This window comes from Urtica dioica, chromosome 1 (assembly GCF_054948205.1).
Source record: "Urtica dioica subsp. dioica isolate 48M chromosome 1, U.dioica_male_clone48M_v1_H2, whole genome shotgun sequence".
In the NCBI taxonomy this organism is placed as follows: domain Eukaryota; kingdom Viridiplantae; phylum Streptophyta; class Magnoliopsida; order Rosales; family Urticaceae; genus Urtica; species Urtica dioica.
Window position 1 is genome coordinate 7,827,921 of NC_142756.1, and position 11,999 is coordinate 7,839,919.

General features: G+C 32.4%; 1 protein-coding gene across 1 annotated transcript; it reads right to left on the bottom strand.

Annotated features, from left to right (window-relative positions):
• Positions 1 to 9,105: 9,105 nt before the first annotated feature.
• On the bottom strand, positions 9,106 to 11,524 carry LOC149406943 (pentatricopeptide repeat-containing protein At3g58590-like). The gene has a single exon (XM_089627217.1). It carries the CDS (start codon positions 11,396 to 11,398, stop codon positions 9,206 to 9,208), a length of 2,193 nt encoding a protein of 730 aa, XP_089483343.1. The 5' UTR covers positions 11,399 to 11,524; the 3' UTR covers positions 9,106 to 9,205.
• Between the last annotated feature and the right edge of the window lie 475 nt (positions 11,525 to 11,999).

Below are 11,999 nucleotides of genomic sequence, written 5' to 3' on the forward strand. Positions count from 1 at the left end.
GGATCGAATCCTAACAGTCAACTATAGAGAGAAAGAGAGAATGATTTTTTTTTCTTATTATATTTGATGCTATAATGAGGTTATTTTCGGGTGCTATAAATTGTGGGTAATTTTTTTATCAGTTGGAAAATAAAAAATCAATATCTAAGTTTGTTCTATATGGGTAATTTGGGGATTATTTATACAGGATATTGAAAGCTTATAGTTAGTGTACTACAGACATTATTTGGACAAACGGCCTACTTCTTATGTATGGTATATCACTAGTTTACCATGGCTAATAATTAATTCATGACAATAGCAAAAAAAAAAAAAATGTAGATGATATTATTGATCGGTGTACCATGTTGTTGCTAAAAATTACAAGAAGATGATAAAGAGAAAACGTATCTAAGCAATGATACATCACCGTTGTTGAAGAATGCATCAGCGTCCGAATATGAAGTAAGGCGCGAAAACAATGAAAACGATGACAAGGCTAGGGTTCTGTTTTGTACGCAAAGAACAGTTAGACTTTTATTGAATTTAAAAAAAAATTTAACGGAGGTCTTTAAATGAACTTTGATCGATTTATACCAGAACTTATACACATTATGAAAAAAAAAAAAAAAAAAAAAACACTATATCCCAATCGTCAAGGATAAATTCGGATTTGTTTTTCTGTTATTCTAATTTTACTCAAACCTTGACTATTTTGAATTCAATAAATTACTGACTCTATAGCTACAAAAAAAATATGTTGTAATTTTTTTTTTTTAAAAACTATGTTGTAGAATTTTTAGTGATCATAAAATTATGATTTAACGAAATTTCCGTGGGTGAACACCTCATGAATATTTTATAATAAAAAATCCTTGTATTGTTTTTTACTGAAATCTATCTGCGATTGTATATAAAGAATAATACTAAAAAAATTATGTTATACTAAAGTGAATAATTTATTATGAAAGAAAAAAGTTTATAATTATTATTTCCTTTGGCTTTATACTCAAATTAACACCCGTAAAATTATCTTTTGAAAATAAATCCTTTCACAGAGTACTATCCACAAACATTACAATCCTCATAAGCCATAATATATTTATTTATCTCAAGTATATATGTCATTGTTACAAAAATATGTGCGTACGAACAAGTATATATAGCTTATACATGCATATTGCACTTACATACATACATACATACACACATATATGGATATACATAATACTCAAAATATAGTGTCCCATACGTACGTCATGGCTGGACTGAGAAGTGATGCTGAGGATCTGGGCCACCGGGAGCACGTCGATCGGGCCCAAGAACAGCCTCTGATGATCTTTGATAATGCTCGAGCGTTGATGCATCGAAACCTAACTCCCGAAGAAGCCGTTGGCTCTTATTGTCTACTCGGATCTTCTGTGTGGGGTCCACAGCCACGTCCCTGCTCTCGAGGAGCAGCCGCGCCTCGCTCATTTTCGACAAGCCATGCGAAATTATTAGAAGCAATAATATTGAACGTGTCATGGTTTTTAAGTTAGCCATGCAAAAATAGAGAGAGAGAGAGAGAGAGAGAGATTAAATTATATTTGAGAGAAGGGGTTATAAGAAAGTATCTCAAATGGTGTAGAGGGTATCAGAATATATATAAGGAAAATTAATGATACCATATGGAGGTGTTTGACCGGGAAATATTTGTTTATAGTATAATATTGGTCTACTAATTCTTTGACATTTATAATTATTTGACCAGATCCAAATATAACTTCGAAATGATACGGGCTTAGCCTAGTCATTCTTCGATTTTTAATTGCCACGCTTGCCGGTAATGGGATCTTTTTCTTATATATATATATATATATATATATATATATATATATAAAAAAAAAAGAAAAAAAAAAAAGAAGAACATGGGCAAGACAATAAAAGAACAGCAAATCAATATCATCCTCCAAAACAAATAAATAATAAATAATCTTTTGATCTGTGTCTTTTCTGATCATCGTTTGTGCATTTTAAATAGGCACACATACTTATTGGCACATGCGCTGTGGAATATCGTGGATAGTATGTAATCGCACGATTGGGCCCTAAAATATAAATAGATTATCATATAATAGAAGAAAAGCGCAATCACATAAAAGCTTTTTTCTTTTTCAGGTGAATCGTTTGGATTCGCATCCATCTGCTGATTCAGCTAACGTTCTTCTGTCGATGGCATGTTTTTGGAATGATATTTAATTATTTATTTTCCACCGCATTATATTCTCTCTGTCTCCAATTCGTTCCTATTCTTTAGCCGGCCGGCCAAAAAGAACGTTGCTTTTTCATTCTTGCTCAACTCCAAAAATGTCTAGTGCTATGAATTAGTTTCTATTTTCCGATTCACTTTAATAAAATAGAAATTCCAGATACATGATCAAATTAATCTGTCTCGTACTAAGGGTTGGCTTCAATTTCATGCATGGCTCGCCAATTTCTTTAGGGACCTTTGATAAAATATGTATAAAATACCTGGAATTGATTTTCTTAATTTTATTATTGTAAAAAAAAGGAAAATTATGTATATATATCATATTTCCTACAAAGATCATATCATTAACCTCATAAACCCAGTTTTTTTATTTCCTCTCAAAATCTGTGGCCATTCTGTAAGATAGTAACAATATTGTCATGATACTTGACCGTATAATAAGATCGACATTATATTAAATTGAACCGAAATTTTAAGAAATGTGTGAAACCAATTATCATACCCACATTTGATATCGATAGTATATTGTGTTAGTTGAAGAAGGTTGAGGACTCTTGCATTGATTACAAGAGGAAAATAGATTTATTTGAGGCATTAGGGTTATAGGCCATCTAATTAAATATAATTAAAGAATTAAAAAGAATATAAAATATACTTAACCATGATTTGCTAAGCAATGAATTCTCACAAAACTTCAAGTATTATGTCAAAATGCAGTTAAATATATGAGAAAACTTCACTGGAATAACAGCTTTTTTTTGTATGAGTCGAGTTGTGAGAGAGAAATGGGGGCATTTTAAAGGGAGAATTAGTTAGGATATTTAAATTTGGGCACTGTAGTTTGATAAACAACAAAAATATTCATGTTTGGGATATAGCCAACGTTTGCATTTTTTCAAAAAAATAGCCAAACAGTATGTGTATAAGTGATAATTAATAAAAATTATTTTTATGACCTTAATTGTTTGAATTCGTGACTTCCTCTCTCTTACTTTTTCAAACATTTTTTTTCATCAAAATTTTAAAAAACCATATATATCTCATATGAACTCGAAATTCATTGATTCCAAATCCTACGGATTCGTGGCATCGAGATCTTCAAAAATAGATCCATTGTGTTTGATGAAAAATCATGTTTAATACATAATGTTTACGTGTGTTTGTAATGAATTTTCCATAAATATTCAATAAATTTCCATTTATTTCCAGATTATTTCCGAAAATTTTCAGTTATTTCCATATCTAAAGCAGTAACGGGATTTTTCTATATCTATGGTGTTAAAAATTACTTTTCATCCAATGAAATGGGTCTATTTTTTAAGATCTCGGCGCCACGAATCCGTAGGATTTGGAATCACTCAATTTTCGAGTTCATATGAGATAGATATGAATTTTTGAAGTTTTGATGAAAAAAAATGTTTGAAAAAAAAGGAGAGAGGAAGTCACGAATTCAAAACCAAAAGAGAGAGAAAGTGGCGAATTCAAACAATTAAGATCATAAAGTTATGTCACCTATGCTGTTTGGCTATTTTTTGAAAAATATGCAAGCGTTGGCTATATCCCAAACATGTCGTTTGTAATGGCCTATTTAGTTACCAAATTCTTTAAATTTTTACTATTAAATTCTAGCGGAACTAAATGAATTAAGAAAATAGCCAAACAAAAACAAGATGCATGCTCACATTATGGAGACATAAGCATGAGTTGAGTTATTTTTTTTAATATTTGAATAATTGAGCTATAATTTTAATAGAGGCAATCATTTGGTTAGTCACAAATAAGGTTCAAAATATTGCCGATATATAGCTATATCATTTTTTGAAAATTCTCGGTAAAATATCAGCTATAATCGTTATCGTTTTATAAATATCGTTAAAATATCGATGATATATCAAAAAAAAATATTGATATTTTTTAGTAGTTAATAAACAATTTGAATTTATTTATTTATTATCGACCGAATTTGAATTTTTTTTAATAAAAAATAAACAATTTATTATTTATTTATTTATTATTTATTATTCTTTATTCTTTATATCTTTTACTTATTGATTTTACTTAGTATTACCAATATTTTTTATTTATATTTATAATACATAAATATATATATATATATATATATATATGTACATAAATACCTATTTATATGTAAAATAAAAAATCAAGCTTTTGAATATATCTATATATATATATATATATATATATATATATATATATATGATTATCATAATTTTAATTTTTATATTTAAAAGAAAAAAATCAAGCTTGTGAATATATATATATATATATATATATATATATATATATATATTCCTATATACATGTATATATAAATATAATTATCATAATTTAATTTTTTAATAATTTTTAAAAATATATTATAAATTATATCATTAATTCATTATATGTCAATAATAATCAATAATATTTGAGTTTATATTAAAAATTGATACTATTTGAATATTATTTTATGAGATGTAGTATATATGTATTTTGAGTTTATTTGTTGTCTTGATTAGGTAACATCTTAAAAATATTTCATCATAATAATAAATAAATAAAAAATATTTTGTATTTTTTATTTGAAGATATATATATATATATATATATATATATATATGTAAGATTTTTGCCGATATATTTAAAATTATTTTTTTATAAGATTTTTGCCGGTGTATTGATCGGTAGTCGATATATCATCGGTACTATCGTTAGTCGGTATTAAATTTGTTATTTGATATTCATCGATATATTTGTCGGTAGTCGATATATCAGTAAAATCAGAACTTCGGGGGATACCGATATCGGTATTGTATTCCTTGGTCATAATAAGATATTTTTATTATTATTATATAATCAGTTAGACCGCATCAAATCTTAGATTTTCAATATAGCAAACATTTAGGAAGTAGCAAATAGTCACGTTAATGAGTCGGCACTTAAATCATTATTTACACCTGATATACCCTTAATGAATCTATGTGGTTATTTTTATTCAAATTAATTCTGTTATTTGTTAATTAATTACACGATTTATGTCCATTTTTGTAGCTGGTAATTATTGTTAATTAGATGCAATTACTCTCTCTCTCTCTCTCTCTCTCTCTCTCTCTCAAACGGTAGAAAATGAATTTGTAAATGAAAAAAAAAAGTACGAAAATGGAAAAAACAAACAAAAACTCACAAACATCAAAGGACATAACAAATCAAAGTCAAAACACGGAAACCATGTAAAAAAAAAAAAAAACTAAAAGTACTCCAAAAATGTGAATGAGATTCAAATCGAAACCAAACAAGAACCACATCTAAACAAGAAGGGAAGAACTCGATGGGAGAAACTAATTTGAACAATGGAACAAACCATAACTAATTCTAATTCATGAATATAAAAGAAAAATTAACCAAAAAGCTAAAATCTAGATAAGTCTAAAATAGATAGAAGGGGATTACGATTTTCACAAAGGAGAAGAGACGAGACAGAGATGACGCAAGAGGCAAGGAACCACGGCTGGCGAAGAAGCCGATAGAGAGAGGCTTTGAAAATTTGGTACTTCTTGTGGGTTTGCATTGTGTATTTAAGGGTCTGTTCGTAGTCCGAAAACTGTGAGAGAACTTTGTTTGAATAGAGGAACATAAGAGAGAAATTTGATTTTCACCACTTTCAAACATACCAAAGAATTTTGTTTTTCCATGCATTCTCCATACGATTTTCATTTTCCTTCAAATTTTCACTTTCTCTCATATTTTTCAAGTTCCTTCAGATTTCACTTTCTTTCATATTTTTCAAGTTCCAAATATACCTTAACAGTATTGTTAAAATAAAATGAATTTCCTGATATGTGCATAAACTTGGTAGCACCTCTTAAGTTTTAGCTCCAAAAGTCTGCTCGCCCACAACTCGAAACCAAGATATTGAGCTTTTAACTACACTCCACAACACAACTCCTTCAATCTAGGATTTCCATTTGCTCTTAAACAATCAAGTTTTGATGCATTTTGAAGGATAAATTTCACAATGTAGACCTCTTAACTTAGGAAATATCAATAATGGACTTCTTACTTTCAAAATCTCTAAAGATTGACTAATTTTGACCCAAAAACGGACAAAATACCCTTTCAAGACAATTCAATTTTTTTTTTGTAAAACAAATTATCGTAATATCGTAGTTTATCGTAATTTTTTTTAATTTATTAAAATTAAAGTAAATTGAGGAAACAACGACTCCTTTAAGAAATGACTACAAAAGTGTATTTAACAACAAATATACACTCTTTCAAACACTCTCTGTCCTTCATCGTCGTTGTCGTCCGGTTCGTTATCTGCAATGTTCGACGAATTCTTGGATTATGATAGGGCTTCTTTTCTCTATTTAACTAATAAAAGCTTAATATGAATATTTGATGTTAAATATAAAAGATAAATAAAATAAAATAAAACTGATCGATTATAATTATCTTTAAATTACTTAACCATAATTTATTATATCCAATGAATTCTAATCGTCCATTATTAGTGCTTTTTATGCTTAACGGACCGAGTAACAAATTGAAAACTTTGACGCTTCTTTCAGTTGCAAATCAATTGGCCATACCAACTCCAATCTTCATTTCCAAAAGCCACTATCAGTATTTTCCCATTTTCAATCACTTTTTATGTGAATGTATAAAAAGCGTTAATAATGGACGGTTAGGATTCATTAGACATATTAAATCGTGTTTAAGTAATTTAAAGAATTCTATTTTATTTTATTTATTTTATTTTCCTTTTATATTTAACATCAAATATTCATATTTAGCTTTTATTAGTTAAAAAAAAAAAGAGAGAGAAAAAAGCCCTAATATCGTCGTAACTCCTAATCAGAATCCAAGCATTCATCGAACATGGCAGAACACGAACCGGACGACAACGGCAATGAAGGACGGAGAGTGTTTACCGCATAGCCAATTTTGAAAACTTGACGCTTCTTTCAATTGCAAATCCATTGGCCATTCCAACTCTAATCCCTTTCCAAGAGCCACCATCAGTATTTACCCATTTTCAATCACTCTCTATGTGAATGTAAATGAAAGTCCTGTAAAATAAATTTGTATAATGACTATAGTTGATCTCAAAATATTGTAAAACAAAGTTATAAAAATTATAAATCAAACTTCACTTTCTTCTAGGAACTATAAACTATTTATAGAACAAAAATAAATTGTCAACTTGTTTCATATGTAAGAAAAACTATTTTAAATTATAAACCAACAAAGAACAACCACCATGAACACATAAAGTTGTTCTTGTATAAAATAGGTTGTTCATGTCTAGTAACGGTTGTTCCATTTCAATCTTTGTTCATAAACTATACTAACTTATTTAATCTAATAATGAGTTTTTCATATAAAAAATCATATTGCAAAAGATTATTATCATTTAAATTACAAATAATGAATTGAACAGCCTAGAACAGCAACAAATAACACAAGTTAGTTGTTCTATGTATTTGTGGTTGCTCCCGACTGCAACAACAATGAAAACTCTAATGAAATTCGTTTTTTTTTCTTACTAAAATGTTATTTATATATGTAAAATAAAACTCTTTTTTATACTTTATGGATGTTCTTCGTATATTTGAAGATCAACTTCTATAACTCTTTTTTTAAAACCCAAAGTCTATAAAAATTATAAAATAGACCCAAAATTTAACTTATAACTATAAGTTTATACTTTATATGTATAATGTATTAAATTAATATATTCTAAAAAACATTGACTCAAATAACCCTTACTTGGAAAATAAATTATTTGTATCAATTAGTATGTTGTGGTGTATTTTGGTTTATATTTATGAATTATTGTCGGCATAAATACTTATTATTTTCGTTTTAATACACTTAAATAATCCTTCTTTTTTACGGCGTAAATACCTAATGTTTACGTTTATTGGCACCGTTGGTACTCGGTCCGTTAAGTATAAAATGGTTAATAATGGACGGTTATGATTCATTGGACATATTAAATCGTGGTTAAGTAATTTAAAGATAATTATAATTCAGTTTTATTTTATTGTATTTTAATTTTATTTTAACTTTATATTTAACATCAAATATTCATATTTAGCTTTTATTAGTTAAAAAGAGGGAAAAAAAAAAAAAGCCGTCATATTACCGTAACTCCTTATCAGAATTCAAGCATTCGTCGAACATTGTTTAACACGAACCGGACGACAACGGCGATGAAGGACAAAGAGTGTATATCTGTGGTTAATTTTGAAGAATTAAGTTTAAATGCTTTGAAAGGGTATTTTTGTCCCTTTTTTGTCAAAAATCTATTGATGAATATTTTACAACCCTTTGATATTTTCTAACTTAGGAGGTCTACGTTATGAAATTTCTCTTTTGAAAATGATCTATAAAATAATTTTATTTTTCAAATATGCCTCATATGCACTGTGAAGATTCTGTTGATTAACTTGACAGAATGCTATGAAAAAAAAAAGGATAATTTTGTTTCTCAAAAAAAGTTATACGACTAATTAATGCCTCGAATATAATTGATAAGGACCATTTTTAAAAAATAAAAAAATAAAAAAAAACTATTTTTTCCAGTACAAAGAAATCAATGAGTATATGCAACAAAATATAAACATTACGTGTATTTATGCCATTAATCACCCGATGGTTGCAACTGATACATACCAAATACTTCCCTTATTAAAAATCATTAACCTGGTGATGTATTACTTCAAGTCATCACAAGACGCATATCTGTCTTTTTTAGAAAACAATTGCTATTTCTTGATGTTGTACTGTTTGTAATTTGTTTATGTTATGTTTGCTCATGTTTTGGAAGAGCTTTTTTTCTCTTTGAAAAGCTATAATTTTGCCAATAATGTATGTGTTTGGAAAGAATATAACAAAAGAAGATGCAATGCATAACACTATCATGCCAAAACTAAAACCTTTAGAAACTCACCAAGAGTCAAAAATTCAAATTCTGGATTCATATATCCTTGCATCTGAATATAAACGCCACAAAGCCTCTTTGTGGTTGGAAACACAAGGCATTTCGGCGATCACCATCTCTGCTTCGCTGGCACGCCCGGTTTTCACCAGCAACTTGATAAGGTTTCGGTACTGTCGAATCTCGGGTTCAATCCCAAATCTCGTTCTCATTCGCCAAAACAATTCCGTAGCTTCAGCCACGAGGCCGCCACATAGGCACGCAGTCAGAGCCGCACTGACCGCGGGGCAATCGGCCTCGACCCCAACGAGCTCCATTTCTCTGAACCGACCCAGAGCCTCGCGGGCACGGCCGTCGAGGCCGAGAGCGGATATCAGAGACGTCCACGTGGCGACGTCTCTATGGCCGGCCTCGTCGAACACTTTCACCGCGCTCGCGACCCCACCGCACTCGCGGTACATCTGGATCAGCGAATCGCTGCCCGTCGTCGGGTCCAACTTCACGGCGAGGCCGTGGAGAGAGCTTCCGAGGGCGAGGTCTCGGCGCGAGGCACAGAGGCTCAGGAGACTCGAGAACGTGAAACAGTCGGGTCGGATTCCGAACGAGTTCATCTCCCCGAGAAGCTCGAAGGCCTCTTCGCAGTAGTCTTTCCGAGCGAGAGCTTCGACCGCGATGTTCCACGAAACGCGGTCGGGCTCGTCGAGGTGAGAGAGCAGTTTCAGTGCCTCCTCGTATCGGCCGGCTCGGCTGTAAATTCCGGCGCTGATGTTAGCCGGGACGGTGAGAAGAGGGTTGTTGTTAGAGGCCGGGACAAAAGCCAAGGCGTCGGTTACGAGACCGTTTTTGGCGTACGATGTTATGAGAGCGCTCAGCACGAATCTGTTATCGTGATAACCCGTTCTTATCGCCAGGCAATGAACTTGCCGAAGCTCTGGGACTCGTAGCGGCTTGAGAACGACCGAGAATGTGAACTCGTTCGGTTTGTAGCCCAACAGAAGCATTTCTTGCAGGAACGGAATAGCGTCCGAAGACCCTCTGTTCGAGAAAATTAAAATCAAGGTGTTCCAAGAGACCAAGCTCGGTTCAGATATCTCACGGAAACAACGATGAGAGCCCTCCAAGTCGTTGCATTTCGCATAAAAATCGACCAACGCGGTACCCACAAAGACGTTGGATTCAAAGCCATTCCTGATTGCTTGAGCGTGGATTGTCTCTCCGTGCAATCGGGTTCCCATGGTGATACAACTAGTGATAAGGTTGAAATATGTGGTGCTAGTGGGAAAAACTTGAGAAATGGACATCTTCCGAAAAAGCTCAAACGCGGTTTCGGGCTTCGCAGTTCTCGCCACTGCGCCGATGATCGTATTCCATGTCACCGCATCCCTAGAACTCATCCCTTCCAGAACCTTCTCGGAAAATTTTATGCCCACACATTTGACATACATGGTAATTAAAGAATTCGACACGGTTATATCATCGGCGAGCCCAAGCTTCACTATCAGACTGTGAGTCTGTTCCCCGAGTTCCCGGTGTTTTTGGGATGAAAATCCAGACAACAAGCCCAACACGGAACATTCGGACAAAGAAGCTTCCGTCCTCATAAGCTCGCGAAACAAAAACACGGAAGTCTCTAAAAAACCGTGATGACCGAGCAGCGACAGCATTGAATTCCACGTGACTAGACTCTTACACGGCATATCTTCGAACACGCAAACCGCTTCGTCGATGAACCCGAGCCTTCCGTACAGCCCAAACAAAACAGTGCCCACAAACGGATTGCTATCGAACAGCCCATTCTTCACAGCACAAGCCTGAAGCTGAACAGTACTAGGAATATCCAACTCTTCACAAGACATCAAACCGACGAAAGTAAACTCTGTCGGCTTAAACTCACAGACTCTTCTCATCTCGGCGAACATTTTCCAAGCTTCTTTTATGTTGCCACGTCTGCTATAAGCACGGATGAGCGTGTTATACGACACTACATTTCTATGAGGCATTTGTTCGAACAGCTTGCGCGCAGAAGATAACTTGCCAAGCGAGACGTACATGGAAAGCACGTTGTTCTGCAGGAAAAGGGTTTGATCGGTGACAGAGCAAGCAGCGAAGGAAGTGGCGTGGAGAATCTTCGCTGCTCTGAGGGACCGAAATTTAGAGACATTGTAGAATAATCGATGAAGACGTTTGTGGTTTTTGAGTATGTCTCCATGGAAACTCATGCGGTGAAAAAAAAAAAAAAAAAAAGGACTAGCAAGTGCAGAAATATATAGCGACCTGATTGACGTGAGATTGAGTTTTTGAAAGATAGTGAATTCCGCTTGTTTTTGTTTCAGATTTGCCAAATTGGTACTACACTATCTTCGACCGAAACAATGCTTGTGGTGATGATAAACGACAACAAAACAGCACCAACAGCTCATTGAAACACGAAACGACGTCAATGGATATAAGACAATATAAGGTCGGGCTAAATAACTAGTTCAAATAAGCCCATACATTAAAATTAGGGTAATTTAGCAAAATAGCCAACTTAAACGTTGAGAATTCCTAAATAGCCAAGGTTTTGTAAATAGTAGGTAAATAACCATTTTTATATATTTACAAACGTAAATATCAAGTAAATAGCCACTGCCATATTAAGCCACGTCATCATATATGGTTATTTACTTAATATTTACCAAACCTTGGCTATTTAGCAATATCAAAGGTTTAAGTTGGCTATTTTTCTAATTTTTTGTTAAAATTATAACCCAACTATTAGCGTATCGAAGAAGAGAAAATGATTCATTGCCGTTGGTACATTCTAGTTGCCATTATTTT